This window comes from Pan troglodytes, chromosome 3 (assembly GCF_028858775.2).
Source record: "Pan troglodytes isolate AG18354 chromosome 3, NHGRI_mPanTro3-v2.0_pri, whole genome shotgun sequence".
In the NCBI taxonomy this organism is placed as follows: Eukaryota; Metazoa; Chordata; class Mammalia; order Primates; family Hominidae; genus Pan; species Pan troglodytes.
In genome coordinates this window covers 119,475,228-119,496,188 of record NC_072401.2, presented here as the reverse complement: position 1 = coordinate 119,496,188, position 20,961 = coordinate 119,475,228, and the positions used below count along the sequence as shown (strand labels likewise).

General features: G+C 34.0%; 1 protein-coding gene across 3 annotated transcripts in view; it reads right to left on the bottom strand.

Annotated features, from left to right (window-relative positions):
* NDST3 (N-deacetylase and N-sulfotransferase 3) overlaps window positions 1-19,267 on the bottom strand; it is a 202,815-nt gene extending 183,548 nt beyond the window's left edge. For all 3 annotated transcript variants that reach the window (XM_001147455.6, XM_009448191.4, XM_016952107.3), the window contains exon 1: window positions 18,281-19,267. In XM_001147455.6, the coding sequence (XP_001147455.1) occupies window positions 18,281-19,261 (981 nt within the window). In that variant the 5' untranslated portion in view covers window positions 19,262-19,267. The remainder of the gene's footprint in view (window positions 1-18,280) is intronic.
* Window positions 19,268-20,961: the final 1,694 nt, after the last annotated feature.

Here is a 20,961-nt window from a genome sequence, read left to right as displayed (position 1 = left end):
AACTGGTACCATTCCTACTGAAACCATTCCAAAAAATTGAGGAGGGACTCCTCCTTAACTTATCTTATGAGACCAGCATCATTCTGATACCAAAACCTGGCAGAGATACAGTAAAAAAGAAAACTTAAGGCCAATATCCAGGATGAACACAGAAGCAAAAATCCTCAACAAAATATTAGCAAATCAAATACAGCAGCACATCAAAAAGCTAATCCATCACAATCAAGTGGGTTTTATCCCTGGGATGTAAGGTTGGTTCAATATATGTAAATCAATAAATGTGTTTTATCACATAAACAGAATTAAAAACAAAAACCACATGATTATCTCAATTAATGCAGAAAAGCTTTTGATAAAATTCAACTTCCTTCATGTTAAAAACCGTCAACAGACTAGGCATTGAAGGAACATACCTCAGAATAATAAGGGATATCTGTGACAAACCCACAGCCAATATCATACTGAACAGGCAAAAGCTGGAAGCATACCCTTTGACAATTGGAACAAAACAAGGATGCCCACTGTCACTACTCCTATTCAACATATTCTCTGGAAATCCTATCCAGAGAAATCAGGCAAGATAAAGAAACAAAAGGCATCCAAATACGAAGAGAGAAAGTCAAACTATTTCTGTTTGCAGATGATATAATTTTATATACAGAAAAACCCAGTATCTGCCTAAAAACTCCTAGATCTAATGAACAACTTCAGCAAAGTTTCAAGATACAAAGTCAATGTACAAAAATAAGTAGCATTTCTGTACACCAACAACATCAAAGCTGAGTGCCAAATCAAGAACACAATCCCATTCACAATAGCCATTCACAAACCAAAATACCTAGGAGTACAGCTAACTAGGGAGGTCAAAGATTTCTACAAGGAGAATTGTACAACACTGTTGAAAGAAACCAAAAACAACACAAAGAAAGGAATAGCATTCCATGCTCATGAATAGGAAGAATCAATATTGTTAAAATGGCCATATTGCCCAAAGCAATTTACAGATTCAGTGCTATTTCTATCAAACTATCAATGACATTCTTCACAGAATTAGAAAAAAAACTCTAAAAATCATACGAAACAAAAAAAAGTGCCTGAATAGCCAAAGCAATCCTAAGCAAAAAGAACAAAGCTGGAGGTATCACATTACCTGACTTCAAACAATACTAAAAGGCTATAGCAACCCAAACAGCATGGTATTGGTACTAAAACAGACATATAAACCAATGGAACAGGTTAGAGCACCCAGAAATAAAGCCTCACACTTACAACCATCTGATCTTCATATAAAAAATGTTCAACATCCCTAATCATTAGAGAAATGCAAATAAAAACCACAATGCGATACCGTCTTACACCAGTCAGAATGGCTATTCTTAAAAAGTCAACAAATAAAAGATGCTGGTGAGGTTGAAAAGATGACATACAGTGCTAGTGGGAATGTGAATTAGTTCAGCCACTGTGGAAAGCAGTTTGGCAATTTCTCAAATAACTTAAAATAGAACTACCATTGCAACCGTATTATTGGATCTATACTCAAAGGAATATAAATTGTTCTACCTTAAAGACACATGCATGTGCATGTTCATGGCAGCACTATTCACAATAGTAAAGACATGGAATCAACCTAGATTCCCATAAGTAGTAGACTGGATGAAGAAAATGTAAATATATGCCATGGAATATCATGCAGCCATGAAAAAGAACTAGGCCATGTCCTTTGTAGAACACCCCAATGGATGGAGCTGGAGGCCATTATCCTAGGCAAACTAATGCAGGAAGAGAAAGCCAAATACTGCATGTTCTCACTTATTAATGGGAGCTAAACAATGAGTACATATGAAAGCAAAGAAGAAGGCAATAGACAACAGCACCTACTTGAGGGTGGAGGGTAGGAGGAGGGTGAGGATCAAAAAACTAACTATTGGGTATTATGCTTATTTCCTGAGTGGTGAAATAATCTGTACACCAAACCCCTGTGACATGCACTATACCATATAACAAACTTGCACATGAACCCTTGAAGCTGAAATAAAAGTTATATGAAAATATGAAAGTCAAGATAAGAATGGTTGAGGTCAACAATTATAAATCATGCTGCTATAAAGACACATGCACACGTATGTTTATTGTGGCAATATTCACAATAGAAAGACTTGGAACCAACCCAAATGTCCATCAATGATAGACTGGATTAAGAAAATGTGGCACATATACACCATGGAATACTATGCAGCCATAAAAAAGGATAAGTTCATGTCCTTTGTAGGGACATGGATGAAGCTGGAAACCATCATTCTCAGCAAACTATCGCAAGGACAAAAAACAAGTTCATGTCCTTTGTAGGGACATGGATGAAGCTGGAAACCATCATTCTCAGCAAGCTATCGCAAGGACAAAAAACCAAACACCTTATGTTCTCAGTCATAGGTGGGAATTGAACAATGAGAACACTTGGACACAGGAAGGGGAACATCACACACTGGGGCCTGTCATGAGGTGGGGGGAGTGGGGAGGGATAGCATTAGGAGATATACCTAATGTAAATAACAAGTTAATGGGTGCAGCACAGCATCATGGCACATGTATACATGTGTAACAAACCTGCACATTGTGCACATGTACCCTAGAACTTAAAGTGTACCAAAAAAAAAAAAAAAAAAAGAATGGTTGAGGTCTACAGAATTGAGGGTTGAACACATAGATGACGGATTTGATAAGAACCACAGGCTGGGAAATTTGTTTCAAATTAAAAGTAAGCTTATGGACTGTATCAAAATAATAGACTGTAGGGAGTAATCATATGAATACCTACAGAATATTTTAAACAAGTTATATAACAGATAGATAATGTTATTCAGGGAAACCAGAGAGTCTTGGAATTCTCTGCCTCACCAGAAGTCAGGGAGGCCAACCAGCCTTCTCACACATGCATTCACTGGGGCTGTTATGTAAAGCATACCATGTGGAGGAAGGATGGGAATCCTAATTCTCAGAAGCAGTGTTCTGTTCACCCTATTTCACCATATAATTACTCTGCTCAAGTCAATTGGTGCTGGGCTTTCCTTAGTAATGTTTTAAAGAATTTCACAGAGTTAGAACTGGTCGAGACCTTAGCAATGATTAAATCTAATTGTCTAATCCCAGGAAAAGAAACAAACCCAGAGATAAAGATTTATGATTTGTAAAGTGCTTTCACACTCATAGGTTTGCTGCATTCTTATTTCATTGCCATCTTTGCAGGGGAGAAATGAGCTCTGAGAGTACACATTTCAGTAAGTTGCTCACTGCAGGAACACTGTACCAGGTGCTACAACCTGGTATCTTTTGAAAGAGGTTGTATCAGCCTTCCCCCTCTATGATATTAATAAAACCTTTTAAACTTAATTTGTAATAATTAAAACTTCCTGGGAATATAAATACATAAAAGTTAAATAACAACAAAGGAACATGCTGTTCCATTTATGGAGTGTGAAATAAGAGGAAAAATAATAACTGATTGGTCAAAAACAAACACTCCAATGGAAAACGATTGACAAGAAACAATTCTCAAAAGGGAAATACAAATGGACAATAAACATAAGTGACCATATTAACTCTTTCTTACAAATACAAATAAGAATTAAAAAATGAATGAAATAAAAAATTTTACCTATGAGATTTGCAAACATTAAAGATTGACTAAATCCAGCGTGTAGAGAGACTGAGGAGAGAATTGCTTTTTGCTTTCTTCTTTGTAGTTTTCTATATTAATTATTTTCATTACAAAGTGTGTGGATTGTTTATATATTTAAAATAATAAAAATTTATTTTCATTTTGGACATTTAGACAAAAAACCCCAAACAGGGCTCACTCTAATTGTAGTTTCTCAAAGGCGAATGTTTAAAGCTTCCCAAGGTAAAATTTCTTCATTCAAAATTACTTCTCTTGCTAACATTTAAAAAAAATCACCTAATGGGGTACTCTATCCCACCTGTATAATTCAACCTCAGATCTCTTTTGTAATTTATTTGCTATTTCATTAGAAGCACATTCAATTAAACCTGAAGTATAATTAACCTCTCTCTCTCTCCGTTCCTTCCCCTTTAGGAAAACAATTCCCATTTCTCTATCCTAACTCTTACACCTCCTGATCATAACCTTCTCTGCTGGAATCTTTCTTCTGAATGACCTGATGCACAGGTTCCTGAAAGATCACAGAAGCAATGTACCTTTCATTACTTTGTCAAAATTATCCAGTGTCCTCTTACTAGGCAATACTAACAAGTCATCCACTTATTGGAATTACTTTCTTCAATCTTCTGTTTCTGTCCCTTCATGTAAAATCCACTCTATTGATCTCCATAGGCAGTTTCACATGTACACATATTTGCCAAAATATTATCACAGTGTCTTGGTACATGGTTAAAAATAACTAAATGTAAGAACTCTTCCAGCATCAGATTAAACTCAGTCACAAAACTATTAATTCTATTGTGACCTCTTTCCATTATATATTTGCTTATATATGTAAAATTAAATATTTTTATACAACATGATTTTAAGATACTTTCTACAGGAAAAAATAATAGGACCCAGGTCTTCATATTTTACAATAATATCAAATGTAGTCTATTTAAACCTATGTTTCCCCAAATGTGCATTTCTACTACCTGCATTAGAATCATCTAGGTGATCTGGGCCCCTCACTTCCCCCTGATCTACCAAGACAAAAATCTTTGAGTGTGGAATTGGGGAATCTGCATTTTTAAGCAAACATTTAAAGTGATGTTTCTTGGCTTTTCCGTGGTTTGGAAACTCATGAAAATTGTCTTGTATTGATAAGTGATTAAATGCATCTGAACATCACAGAGTAAAAGAATGATTAAGAGGAAACTAGTGACGAATTCTTGGACCATTTCTTTAAAAAAAATACAGTAGGACTTTGCTTTCTGTTCATTTACAAGTTAACAGTAGATTCATCACTGGTGCCCAGTAATATCTGTGTTTTAGGTTCATCAACAATAAAAGTACAGGTATACTTGGGTGTGCTGGCATGGGCCTGTGGTTTTAACTACTTGGAAGGCTGAGCTTGAGCCCGGGAGTTCAAGTTCAGCCTGGGCAACATGGTGAGACTCTGCCTCAGAAAAAAAAAAAAAAAAAGAGATCAAGTATAAGCCGTTGACTATGTCACATGTAAGTGACCAGAAGGATTAGTTTTAATTAAGTAATAACTTTGCTCCTTAGAGACATTCAATTACAATAGAGAAACAATCTGAAGTCTGCTGATGGCTTGAAAACAAAGATAATTAATTACTCTCATAGACTTTCCTTGCTTTTGAGGATGTTGCACTGAAATTGTGTCAATTTCTTTTCTTTTTTTCTTTTTTCTTTTTATTTATTTATTTACTTATTTTAAGTTCCAGGATACATGTGTAGAACGTGCAGGTTTGTTATATAGGTATACATGTGCCGTGGTGGTTTGCTGCACCTATCAATCCGTCACCTAGGTTTTAAGCCCAGCATGCATTAGCTATTTGTCCTGATGCTCTTCCTCCCATCACCCCCACCCTCCACACTGACATTGTGTCAATTTCTAAGTACGGAGCAGTGAACATAGGCCCTCCTAGGCCTCTTCAGAGGCTCTGAACTATTCTGAAGTTTGATGAACAGCCTCTTGCCACTGGCATCCTTAAAGATAGATTCCACTTAGGTAAACATAACTTTTTTGAATACAATGAGCAGCTGTGTCTTCTTTGAGAATGGTGACTGAGTGCTAATTAGTTCTTGCAAAGTGCAAATGACAATGCTATTGGAGATATGCTTCTAGCAGGACAGTCCTAGCAAGAAGGAAAAATGTGTCTTTAGTTTTCCATTCTTCATTTGCCCCTCAGTTAGAGCAATGACAGTGTCCCTGTATCACATAAGAAATGACATAGACTGGGAAAGTATTTTCTCCCTTTACTTCCTTTAAATACTTATTGCATTTCTAGAGCAGATTAGCAAATTATGTCGAGATCCTTTGAATATTAACCTAACTTACTTTTTTAAAGCAATCACACTAGAGTTAAAATGGGTTTTCATTATAATGTCTTTTTCCTGAAAATATTGTCAAATAATTTTTGTTAAATGTTATACAAACTTTCCTAGAAGTATTTTTCAGCATATCAGAAATCTGAGTTTGGCAGGATATAACTATTCATTACCCCATTGGCAGCAACTCTAATCTTCATTTTATTGTCAAAACCACTTGAATTCATTTATTCAAGAATATCAAGTAAGTTGTCTTTCTCTGTGAACTCAACTACTTTGTCTCTTAGGATTCTTAGATAAAAATGGCTCTGTTGTATGTTGTTCTAGCACTATATATATATAAAATATATAAAATATTATATATAATGTATATAAAATATATAAAATATTATATATAATGTATATAAAATATATAAAATATTATATATAATGTATATATAATATATAAAATATTATGTATAATGTATATATAATATATAAAATATTATGTATAATGTATATATAATATATAAAATATTATGTATAATGTATATATAATATATAAAATATTATGTATAATGTATATATAATATATAAAATATTATGTATAATGTATATATAATATATAAAATATTATGTATAATGTATATATAATATATAAAATATTATGTATAATGTATATATAATATATAAAATATTATGTATAATGTATATATAATATATAAAATATATATAATGTATATATAATATATAAAATATATATAATATATAATATGTAAAATATTATATATAATATATATAATATATAAAATATAAAATATATAATATATTATATAATATATAAATATATATTATATATTATATATATAATATTATATCATATATATTATATATTATATATAAATATATATAATATATTATATATCATATATCATATATAATATATTATATATAATATTATATATAATATATAAAATATATAATATATAATAAATATATTATATAAAAATATATTATATAATATATATAATAAATATATAAAATACATAATATATTATATATAATATTTATATATAATATATAAATATTATATATAAAATATTTATAATATATAATATATAATATATATAAAATATATATAATATGTTATATATAAAATATATATTTTAATCCAAAAGAATAGTGAAGAACTTATTATTATTATTTTTGGGGATAGCTCTTTGTTCAGTGCCTCAACAAGTTGGTCTAATTTCTACATGCAATATTTTTCTTTCCCAGAAATCTGATTCTACTCAGTTTATATAGTCAGAGAAGAAAATAGAGACAAGTAGTTACATAAAATAAAGATCTATGTATGAAGGGGGAAAAAAGGTACATTACTGCACCAGGCACCAGGATATCAAAGCAGGGGAGATAAAGACAGAAGGGATGAACAGATAAAACACCATTGTTGTTTTTAGGTTGGGGTAGTTAGAATAGAAATTCCAAAGGGGGAAAGGCCAATACAATAAGGGCACTGAAACTGAGGTGGATGCAGAAACATAAATCAAAGAGAACAAAATAGAAAAATAAAAGTATAATGAAATGGTAACAATGAAAATGGTAAACTGTGCTTAGGTGACTATGTGGTAGTCCTAATCAACTGGCTTTCAAAACAGTCTCTAGTCTCATAATTGATGCACTTCTAGAAACATGATATTATAAACTCCTAAAGTAGTGAATTGATGATAGTCACACATCTGCTCCAACCAAGCAATCTTTGGTGAGGTACATTTCTTAAGACATCTAAGTGAAGGAAGAGTTACTTGCTCCCCCGTGTTTAACCTCCTGTGTGTAAGGGATATGAAGCGTTTAACAGCACAATAATTTAATTTTCCCTAGTTAACTACTGTCGACTCAGAGATCTAGAGTAATTGTTTGAGCATGTATATGCCATCAAGATTTCATTTCCCAGTGAGGAAAACAGTAGTAGAGTAGCAGAGTTTCTTGTGGGAGTTGAGTCGTTGTAAGAATTGTAGCATGATTACCTGAAGAGCATAGCTTGTGGTACACAGAATAATATCTCCTTTACCTCCCCCGCCAAGAAATCCATGTCCTAATCCCTGGAACCTGTGAATGTGAACATTACATGGCAAAAGAGATTTTGCAGATGTGATTAAGTTAAGGACTTTGATATGGGGAGATTATTCTGGATTATCCAGGTGGGCCATACGGATCCTTAAAAGCAGAGAACCTTTTCCAGTTTGAGAGAGATGTGGCCATGAAATAAGGCACAGAGAGTATTTCTGGCTTTAATGATGAAGGAAGGGAACATGAGCCAAGCAATGTGTGCAGAATCTAGAAGATGGAAAAAGCAAGGTGATGGGTTCTCCCCTAGAGCCTCCAGAAAGGAACACAGCCCTGTGGACATCTTGAACTTAGCTCAGTAAGACCCATGTTGGATGTCTGACCTTCAGAAATGCAAAATGACAGATTTGGGTTGTTTTAAGACACTAAGTTGGTGGTAATTTGCTTTGGCATTAATAGAAAACCATACATAGCTATTTTAGTAATTGGTGTAACTAATAACTATTAATAATCCTGTATAATCATTATAACTATTAATATTAAAATGAGAAAGCATATAATCTTTTAAGGTAAAATTCTAATATGTATTTTATAGGTAAATTTTAATTTTAATTTTAAAAATTTCAGTTTATCTAGAAGTTTAATAAGTTGGCTATATTTCTTTGGTTATAAACAGTTTATAAATTATGTCAAGTAGATCTCATGATTTATTTTATATTAACATCATGATTTTAAGATCCATTTTGTATTTCAGTCTCCAGTTTCATTATTCATGGAAGCCTATAAAAGTTAAGAATAAAAAAGTGCTTTAGCTACTAATTCATGTTTCCCAGAGACTAAGTGACAATATGTCAGAATTTCCTTGACTTTTTCTATTTTGTTTGTGTGCTTTAAAAAAATGTTAGGAATGCCTTCATAAAGCACTTTACAACATCACACAGACTTTAAAATCTGAGTACATACAGATAGAAAAAGTGAGATTATCAGAATTATGGGCAATTTTGGTTCTTTAATTGATTGAGTGCCAGAAGGGCCTGTCACTATGCTGTCACTATGCCACTCTAATTCATCCAAAATTTATTTCAGCCCAAGACATTTCAAGAAGTGACTAATATTAATTTTTGTTCCAGACTTATCGGTAAATCTAGGGCAAAGCTTTAGATACAACCCATCAAACTATAACAGAATCTGATAGGATGTAATTTACCGTAAAGTGGAGCTTGGTAGGAAGAAATTTTTATGGACTCCACCTAACACCAGTTGTGTTAAGCTCATAACTGTGAAGCACATGAGGTGGAAAAGCTCAGATTTTGGAGCCAGGTAGATCTGCATTTTGTATTCTAGGAATGCCACTTACTAGTTGTAAGATCTTGGGCAAGTTAGTCATAATCTATCAGCCTCAGTTTCTTTATGTAAAATGATGCTGCTTATAATCTTTGTTTTATAGGATTTCTACGATAATTAAATGATGAAGCAAAGCACTTAAAACAACATACATACTCAGTAAGTGTTACCTATTTTGGGAGTAACTTACTGCAGTCTGTACAGGTTTAAATCACCAGCATAGAGATACAAAAAAGATTTTTTACATGCTGATTTATTTTCTAGAAACATGGAATGTTAGAAGAAATAAATTCTCTTAACCAAGAGAAGGACATAATCCAGTAACTGGCAAATAGTACAATTTTCTCCAAGGTTTTTGATTTCCTTTATCAAAAATGTGTTTCATTATTCATCAGCATATCCTTTGAAATCTTATGACATTATTTTAACAGAGTAAATGTGCATAATTTTCTTAATATCTCTAGAACCTAAATCTCTGTTCTGAATTTGCCTCTTGTATTCTTCTGCTACTACAGTGTGTAGAACTCATCATTGTCTGGTTGAGCTTTGGTACCATTTATGACAGCCCTCCTGTATCATGCGTGGGTTGGATTCATTGCATCAGACCTTTTTTTTTTTTTTAAACGGAGTTTCACTCTTGTTGCCGGGGCTGGAGTGCAATGGTGAGATCTCGGCTCACTGCAACCTCCACCTCCCGGGTTCAAGCTATTTTCCTGCCTCAGCCTCCGGAGTAGCTGGGACTACAGGAGTGTGCCACCACTCCTGGCTAATTTTGTATTTTTAGTAGAGATGGGGTTTCTCCATGTTGGTCAAGCTGGTCTTGAACTCCTGACCTCAGGTGATCTGACCACCTCGGCCTCCCAAAGTGCTGGGATTACAGGCATGAGCCACTGTGCCCAGACTGTATCAGACCTTTAAAAAATGTAATCAGTCACCAAGTATCCTGTTTACATATTCATGTGTTCAGTAACAGCATTTTGCTTTCTTTAAATAATTTATAACTCATTCTTTTAGAATGTCATTGCATAACAAATCACTCCTTAATAGTAGAGAAACATTCCATTTCACAATGTAACAACAAATTTAATACAATATATTAAAAGTAAATATGAATATGAAATGTTTTTTCCCTTTGCTAATCTATTTTATGATTTCCCCATGTTAAATTATAAAATTGTTTCCTTAAAATAACTGTATAGTTGTATAGTTGCTAGCACACTATGGCTATTTGAATGTGATAATAATATTGACAGTAATTTATTTTCCTGTGTATTTTTAATATGATCACATTATATCAAATGTAGAAATAAGTAAGTATTCCACCAAACAAAGAGAGAGAGTGAGGGAGAGGGAGGGAGAGAAGAATGGTCTCAAATTGCCTAATATTGTGACAATCATAAAACTATTAGGGACCAGTGGAACTGGACATTCTATTACCAAAAATGTTTAGGTGACTTCCAGGGAGGACCAATCTTCCCAGTGTGAGCAGCAATGGATATATATGAGGGAACTTAATTAGGCATTGTGAAGTCAACCAAACTATCTTTTAAGGATGAGGGAAAATAAAGACATTTACAATGCATAAAATCTGAGGTTTACCATGAATAGATTCTCATTGAAGGAAGTCTTTAAAATAAAGTTTGGACTAAAGCCACCTCCTTACATAATTTCAGTTCAGCCTAAAGGTTTTTCTGTACATTGTGAGCTATAACAAGTGGAGGTGTAAGCAGACCGTAGTCTACACTTGTGCCAATCACTGTGTTTTGGCCAGTCAGTTGTGTTCAAATTATATTCAAATAAGGCAAACACTAACCTGTAACCAATCCAGCTGTTTCTGTCCTCACTTCTGTTTTCTGTATGTCACTTTCCTTTTTCTGTCCATAAATCTTCTTCCACCATGTGGCTGCACTGGAGTCTCTGAACCTACTCTGGCTCGGGAGGCTGCCTGATTCATGAATTGTTCATTGCTCAATTAAACTCCTTTAAATTTAATTCAGCTGATGTTTTTCTTTTATCATGTCTAAAGGATATACTTCAGAAAGAATGCAATTCATTCATTCAACAAATATATACTGAGCCAGGCACATTTCTCTGTGCTGGAGATACATCAGTGAACAAAATAGATGAAAAAAATCTTGCCCTAATAAAGCTTACATTTTAATAGTCCAAATAACAAAGTAGTGGCAAAAACCACAATTATTTTTGCACCAACCTAATAAATTAGTAAAATACATGGTATGTCTGGTAGCATGCTGTGAAGCCTTTAACAACTGGGTCTGTGTGAATAAAAAGCCCAGATTTGTCGCATTTGTCTATTTTACGGTGTAAATACTCCTTCCATAAAGCTAGGAGGAGATGCACAAAATTGACCTTGTAAGCCAATGTGAGCCAGTTTCAGCACATCATTGGTGATCATAAGTGCCAGAACAAAACACTCTCAGGGAAAGATGGGAGATTTAGAGGTTGCAACTTTAAAGAGAATGGTCAGAGAAGACTTCACTGAGAAAGTAACATTTGAGTAAAGATCTGAAGGAAGCAAAGAAGAGAGCCATGCACCAATCTGGGGGAAGGACACTTTAGGGAGAAAGAACAGCAAGTGCAAAATTCTGAAACAGGAGCAAGGAACAGCAAAGATACTAGAGAGGCTGCAGTAGCGTGAGGGAAAAGGAGCAGGGCGTGTAGCAGAGATAAAGACACTGGAAGTTGCTGGAGGGTTTTGAGCAGAGGGGGGTCATGATCAAAATTACGTGTAAATGGCATGACTGTCTGCTCTTTACAGAAAGGGGTAAGGTGTAGAAGCTGAGAATCACATCGGATGAGAAAAGGTGAACGGTTGGCAAAGGAAACAGTAGAAATCTGGCAAATCTAATAAAACTTTGATGGTAGTAAAAACAACAGTGCCTAATATCCGGTGTTAAACAGCAACATTAACATCTAGAACAAGAATAACCCAACCGCCAAAGGAGAGAGAGCATTATTGGAGATAAAGAACTTTGTACATTTTGACTGAGGTATGAAGATATTGGCACTTGTTTAGTGCATGTGTTTAAATTTTTGGAGAAACTACTAAAAAAAAAAGAGATAAAATACATTCATTTAAACCAGGAATGGATAAAAAAAAGAAAGAAACTGACAATTCAAATGAAGGTAAAAAGGAAGAGAGAGAAAGAAGAGAAGAAATATAACAAGTGGGGAAAATATAAAGCACAAAATAAAGTAGCTGAAATAAATCCATATACATTGATAATCCAATTAACTATATGTAGATTGATCTTGTTAATTAAAAGACAAATATTGACAGAGTAGACAAAAAGCAAAGTTCACCTAGGAGCTGTTTTCAAAGCTAATTTACAGTGCAAAGACAGGAGAGAGATCAAAAATATATAAAAAAGGAGTAAGATATATTTCTCAAATAGTAATCAAAAGAAAGCTGGTATAGCTGTATTAGCATTAAGCAAAACAAAGGCAAAACAACATTAATAAAGTTAAAAAGATAACAGAATGAAAAAACATATTAAAATACGATTTCAAAATATGTGCACTTAACATAGCTTCAAAATATAGAAGGCAATAATTTTCAGAACAAGGAAATATTTACAATCAACCATCAGAGTTGGAAAATTAAACATAACTCTTTTGGTAGCATCAGGGATACCATTCCATTCCCTCACCCCCCAAAAAAGAATACAGTAAGAAGATAGATTTGAAAAATGTAGTTAACAAGGTTGTGTTGGTATACCTTGATTAGAGAATATATGTTCCTGTCAAGTACATGAGGCATACTGTATCCAGTTATAAAGTAAATCTAGCAAATTTGAAGTAATGGGATCAAGCAGATACATGCTTCTATAGCATAATAAAATTAAATGAATATCAGTAAATAAGAGATAAGAAACATCAGATATAATGGAAAGGAACTCAAGAAATACGAGTTTAGGAGAAAAATGACAAAACATTAATACTATGTACAGTGTACAGATCTTGACATTCATACAGAGCACATGAATAGTGAACTGTCCGGAGAAATTTTTGCTACCCTTTTATGTGTACTTATGACAGAATAATTGATTGCAGTTGTGTTTTCCTCCTCCTCCCAATATTTGGTATGTTGTTATTTTTTAGTGATTTTATGAAGCCTCTGGCTTCCGCTTAGCTGGGGTGGTGAATATTCGTGGTGAAGTCAAGCAGCACAGAGCACACCTTTACATTCCAATTAGAGCTTCCCACAGTCAGCCCCAAGCAAGACTGAAAAGTCAGCCGAGTTTGTCTTCTGAGCTTGATACCTCTTATTTTTCACAGTTTTCTAGCTTCCCACTTCTATTTTCAGCACTTTCTTTCCTCTAGGTACTCTGGGATCTTCCATTAGAGAGGAAAATAATGATATAGCCACTCATGACATTGTATTAAAAATTTAAGAACTTCCCTTTCTTCTGTTAAAAATGTAGATTTTTTAAGGGCTAATCCACAAATAGACAAGTTATGGTATATTGAAATGTAAGAAAATAGTGAGAAAGGTCTGGGGTAGTTAAAAAAGGAAAGTGGCTGTTGAGTACCTCCAGAAAGAAGTACAAGGTGCTCCAGGAGGAGCCACAGTTATCTCTTCAGTAAGCTCAGATGTGACTGGGCGGGTTCTTCATTTTCCGAAGAATGTTAGGAATTTTCTCAAAGTTTGAAAGGAATGTGTACCTATTACAGAAATCGAAGAGAGAGAGGAAGGGAGAGATGCAGGAGGGAGTGATATGTAACCTCTTTTATGCATTGAGAGTATTCAACTGCAAGGAGTTCAGTAAAACCCTGAAAGACCACCTTTTCCAGAATCTTCTCATTTGACTTCTCAGATGTCTTGGGAGATAAATGTTATATGAAATGGTAGGTCTAAAGGTATAATGGATCTTACAACAAGAGTGAGTTAATGCGCCTAAAAGATCATATGGGTTATTAGTGGTAACTGGGTCATGAAGTGCTTTCATGTAAAACTAAAATGCTTTAATGGTAGAAGCTTTTTTTAATTGGAGAAACATCACTTTCTCTCTCCCAAAACCTTTAGTCGGGAAGTTTGAGGGTAGGTTGTAGATCACAAGGAACTTGAAATTTTGAACGTCACTAAAACTCATCCAATAGTCCAATGGAACACGTTTGCATGCATACGTGCACACACACACACACACACACCTTTTCCTGACTTCAATTTCACTGAAATTTGTCCTGCCTTTTTAAAGGAATATTTGAATTATCTAAACAATTTTCTTCTTTGGTTCTTTACAGGCTATGGCTTGTAGCTTGCATATTCCTAGACAAACAAAGACCTCAACTTAGGTCTGTTTTTTGTATTTTTTTTTGTATTTTTGTGGCACAAAGAATGAAACACTTTGTGCCATGTCACAGTTTCTTCTGTGGCTTTGAGGATCTTTAAAATATACTCATATTATTCAACATCTAGGTGGGTAAAGCTGATATTGCATTGCTATTCAAATCTTCCCATTAAATAAGGAAGCACATTTTCTATTCCACATAAGAAAAAAAATAACATCCATGCAGTGATTAGTTTGCTAGTTAAAATTTATGTCTTGCAATCTCCTTCCAATTTTGTACATAACAGTTTATGTAACTTTTGATTTTCTCACATTCTTTTAAATTTTCCCAATACTCCAAATAGGGAAAATATATTTGCTCATAAGTGGTAATAATTAAATAAAATAATTGATTTAAACATTTATACTAATTATATACTCTTAATCACAAAATTTATGATTTTTTTAGACCTCATGATTTTTGATTATTCTTCCTTATCTGATTTAGTTAGGTCACCCTATCTAACTCTTGGACTCTACATTTTAGCAACAAATACTCTCAGTCCTGGACAAACCAGGACAGCTGGTCTTCCTAGAACCAGTCTACCCTCTAGCTACTGTATAATTTCTCTTTTTTCCTTCATACAAAAATTTCTCCACTGAGTGCTCTACACTCTCTTTCTTCACATCTTGACCCCCTTAGTCAACTCCTGACTCCAACTTACTGCAAATGGGCTTCGGTCTCTATCATTCCATTCACATAGATTATGCAAGAGTCCCCAGTGATCTTTGTCTTTTCCCAAAGGAGACTCTCCAGTCCTTAGCCCAGTGGGCCCTGCTGTTGGGTTTTATACTGCTGATCACACTTTTTCTGAAGCTATAGCATCTCAGCTTCCTGGTCTCTGACTGTTCTTTCAAACTCTTATTCAAGGGATATTTCCCTCTACTTGTCTTCTAAATGATGATTTTCCTCAATATTCTACATTTGATCATCTTCTCTTATCACTCTAAATTTTTTCCCTGGCTGAGCTCACACACTTTCATGTGGTGAATGATTCCCTATAGGATGATGAATTTGAAATCTGTATTTCCTACCCAGACTTTTCCTGTGAGGCAACTACCTGTGAAATGCTCTGCATCCCACATGGACTTTAATAAAACTGAAATTTTTATTATGACCTTTAATGATCTTCACTATGATCCTCTTACTTATTGTTGTTGACATCATCAACAATTATCAACCTATGCCAAAAATCCTAAAGTCATCCTTATATTCTCTTTCATGACGAATTCTAATGTCATGATTATATTCTCTTTCATCTCCATTCAGCCAATTACTAAGTTGTTCAATTTTACTTCCTAAATAGATCTTAATTTGGTCCTTCCTTCTCCATTCTTACTCCAATTTCCTGGTTTCAAGAAATTGCTGTCTTTGTCTGAATTACTGCTACATCTTTCCAAATCATCACATCAATCTAGTCTTGCCTTTGAACTCTGTCCTACATGCTTAAGTACATACTTAAGTACATACTTAAGTTACAGGTACACAGCACACACTGTAGTGTTTCCCACAACATAATTTATATGAAACTGTGTCGATATGTTTGCTATTGTGCTTACCATGTTGCAAGCTATTTACCTATTTATCACCCCCACTTTATCATTGTATCCCTAAAGCCTGCCTCTATGCCTGGAATGGGATATAGCCATATCAAGAACTGAACGGATAGATGCTCAGCACAATGTGCTTTCCTATGACTCTACTCTCCCCTGCCCCTCTTCTATGGAATGGACTACAGTTCAAGATTCTATCTGTAAGTTCCAAAAAGTGCTTCACATGTAGTACACGCTTAATAACTAGTTACAGAATGAATACATGAATGACTGTTTATACTCTCAGGGCAATTGACTGCAGTAAATTAGTGTTTTGAGACACAATCACAGATGCAATTTAGAAGTAATTAAAAAACCCAGATTATTCAAAACACATTTTTAAAAAAAGCATTTAGGTAGTTTAGAAAATATATTTCTATCTAAATATGAGCAGTTCATAAAGTAGACATGCCAAATTTTTCTTTAATGTGTTCAATAAGCCTCTAATTTTTCATACCCCTGAAAACTGGCTTAACTTCTGGAGCACAAATGGCATTTTGTATTTTGTATAATATTAGGGGAAACAGGGGGCTACATACAAAACTCAGGGATTTATTTACCATATTTTAAAATTCCATAAAAATATATATTTGACAGTTTCAAACAATTTCACTTCAGAAATATATTCATATTGAAAACATTTCTCACCAAAGTCATTTGAAATGGAAAAAAAAATGGAAGAATTATATATTGCTTGTAATCTTCAAACACCTAATAAATGCTTAAACTACCAGCTTGGTTTTAATTTAGCTATATTTTCAGAAGTAAGTACAAAGACTTAATGGAAACTTAAATACAGCTTCTTTATTAATTTCTGTTTAGCTAAAAGGAAGAGACTAAAATAGTGCCAAGAATATGGAAGTTTTTTTTCTTTTCAGTCTTCACACTCTCTTACAGTAACATTTAATGGTCCTTCTGGTATTCTTAGCCCACTTAACTAGTGTGATGAACATTACTATTATTTGCCAGATGCTTAGTGACTAGAGAAAAGAACAAAGTTTTCAAGATGTGTTTTTTGCTCTCTGATTTGATTCTAGATATTCTACCAAAAGGTCAAAACTGTAGAATAAAAACTATGTATCAAAAGTCTCACTTTTATGAGAAATCAATACGTAGTATAACAGAGATAGAATCCTATGACATTTTGAATGGGAAACTAAGACAAATGTAGATAACTTTAATTTAAAAATTTTTTAATAGTAAACAATCAGCTGTTTATGTAACACAATCAACTCATAATAATGACAAACTATTTCAAATAATTGTTTTCTGTTTAAGGGCAGCAGTTTTACACAATAAGAAATGTAATACAATTTAAATTTGGCATGATTGGCTTCACATATGTGTCAGAAGTGTTCACTGAAATCAAGTTAAATCCTCATGTTTAAATGTGAATAAATATGCTTATACAGTCATTGATCTTCATATTTAGTAGTACTGATTTTCAGTTTCAGAAAAATATGATAAGAGAAAATGCACTGCATATTTGACTTCCAAAAGTATCTGAACTTGCTACAATGAGATCTGTAATTCTTGAAATTTGTGGAAATATTTATTATCATTAAGACAAATTCACTTTAATTTCATATTTAAATGAGCTAAGTCTGAGATTAGTAATAGCTTTTTTTTTGAGGTAGATAGTTTCTGGAAAGTAATTAAACAAAATGACTTCTACTCTAGTTGTAAATACATGTAGAAAACCATTTCAGGATCCTGCCACACTCAATCTTTTAGTAAAATCTTTATTTTTCTTGATTCAGATAGAAATACATAATCTTCTTAGTTGATTTAGGGTGAGCGATAATCCTAGATTGCCCAGACTTTCCCAATAAATCCCATGTCCTGGGTAACCCAGTTGTAGTACAAACTGGGATAGTTGTATCCCTGCTGGGAGATGAACTGAACTTTGAAACTTGAGAAAATAGAGCCTTACCTTTACATCATTGGTGTTCATTCTTGTTCCCTCTTTTCCCACAAATATATCATCAATATCCACAAGAATGTACCTGTCCAAGGACAATGTCAGCCTCTTCCCTGATAAGAAGGAGATGGCATCTATGAAGATGAGCTTGTGCAGCCAAAAGTTCAAGTTGTTGCCAAAAAGAACCCTTTGAATTCCATCATGAAGCCCCAGGTCATGTATAATAGTGGCATAAAAAGCACCTTTAGAGATGGAAGGAGAAAGGTTTTCTGGGGTCTTTACTTTGGCAAATATTACTGGTTGATAGGCTGAATGATTAATCTGAAAAACTGTCCAGTCAGTTCCAGGTAAAGAACCTTTTTCAAGCTTGGAAGATTTGGTCACACGAAGCAATGGAGAATGAGGATTAATACAACAATCTTTTACTGCAAGATTTCCATATATGGAAAAAGGGAAACCTTTTAACTGAAAGCTCTGTACACTCTTCTCACTAGTTTTGTGGAATCCAATGACACCCACACCATATTCTACACAGTATTTATCTAGAAGGCTTCGATTCCAGGAATCCATATTTATATACTTTAAAATATTCTCATAAATAATGAGAATGTATTTGCCTTTCATTTTGTCTATAAGCACTGGGAGATCTCCCTTTCCAGGGGCAATTTCAATGTGATACTGGAATCTACTTGATTCTAGAATCATAATGATGTCTTGACCAAGAGATGAGTACTGGCTCTCTACAAATACTAGGACTGTGGGGTCTGTCCTTGAGGCATCAAAAAGCTTCATTGCTTTCACTTCCATTAGTTGATATGGTAGGTGTTGGAGGTCGCCACAGTCAACTTCTGAAGCCGTCTCAGAGAGTTCATTTTCCTGTTTGTAGCCACTGTACAGGTAGTAAGCAGAAATGATAATGCTCACCATACAAAAAGTGGCAAGCAGAATGACTGTTCTTTGAAAGTGTCTGTGAAGCTTCATGATAAAACTCATGTTGTAGGTGCTTTCCCCAACTATGCCAACAGAAGCACCATAAAAAGTTAAAAGAAAAGATGGTGTTCCAGCTACTTTTCCAATCTCTGTCAAGAGTTTATGTCACCATTGCAGCTCATTTGTATCACTTGATCAGGACTCACAGAAAATACAGTCTGAAAAATAGAAAAGAATATAAAACAGTCAGTTTGCAGCATTAAAATAAACAAGTTTTTTATCTTGTTGACTAGCATAAGTGGCAGAGTATTTGGCAGATGAACTGGTGTATAGTAAATTCGAAGCCCTCCCTTTTCTTCTCCCAGATCTGTGTGAGGACATGGGACTGATAGAAAGAGGAAAAGGGGTCCATTGAGCCCTCTATTCCTAGTAAAAAAAAGACTTTGGGCTAACAGAAAATTTCATGATATTCACTGTGCTTTGCATCAAACTCTGTAGATACTATACAACAAAGACCACGGAGAGGTCACCTAAGTCATACACTGCCATTTCTTGCCATCTGGCTATACATTATGTAATACATACTCAAGCTGTTTGTTTTTAATCACAGGTACTGAATGTTTATGCCATAATTAAAACATATGTTTTTCTTTTCTGCAAAGTCGATGGCACAGTCAGTTTTATCATTGTATACACATTTTACATTCATTAGAGAAACAACCTTATGATAATTGCTCTCATTAAAATAACCCTTTCAAAATGCATATATGGTCCCACAATGCAATTAATTATTTTAGAACTGCATATTTTCATAGTAGCATTTTCCAAAAATCAAAACAGTCATGTGGTAAGATGAATATGAGGAATAAAATACTTCCCAGGGTTTCTGCAAATCTGGTGTGAGACCATTGGGAACCATATACTCTTGGAGAAGAGCAAATTTACCTATTGATTCACTTTCTATACCATTCTATTTCCGCTTTTTGAGAAGGAGTTTAGTAATTATGTGAAAAACTACTCCAAAAATGTTTTTAAAAATGTAATGAAAACAACTGAGGCTTCATGAAACACTTTGTTGTGCAATAATTTGAAATCCCTTTCAAGTCTTAGTAACCTTTGAAAATTTAGTAACTTTGAAAAATAATAAGAAAGAAACATGAGTGCTTCTTTTTTTATTTGGGTGTTCTACATTTATTAGGATTACACTTCCTCTGGTATCACAGCACACGGATACAGATTTACTGTTAAGAGTATTTTGAGTGCATGAAGGTTAAGCAAACTGTGTATATATCTCTGTCAACTGAACAATATTTTTTCTCAGATAGTTGAACTAATGGGAAACAAACACATATTTCCTGGCTAGTCAAATCCAAAATAATGTACAGCCATGCTTGGATTTACCTGGGCACCTAAGGAATTCTTTTCCTTTTAAAAAAATTCAACCGTTATTTTAGAGGGTACACATGCAGGTTTACTACCTGGGGATACTGTGGGATGCTGACGTTTACGGTATGGATCCCGTCACCCAGGCAGTAAGCACAGTACCCAATAGGTAGTTTTTCCACCGTGTATGTCCTCCTTCCTTCTTCCTCCCTCTAATAGTCCACAGTGTCTATTGTTCTTGTGTATATGTCCATGTGTGCTCAGGGTTTAGCTCCCACTTATAAGTAAGAACATGTGGCATTTTGTTGTCTGTTCCTGAGTTAATTTGTTTAGGATTATGTCCTCCAGTTACATCCATGTTACTACAAAAGACATGACTT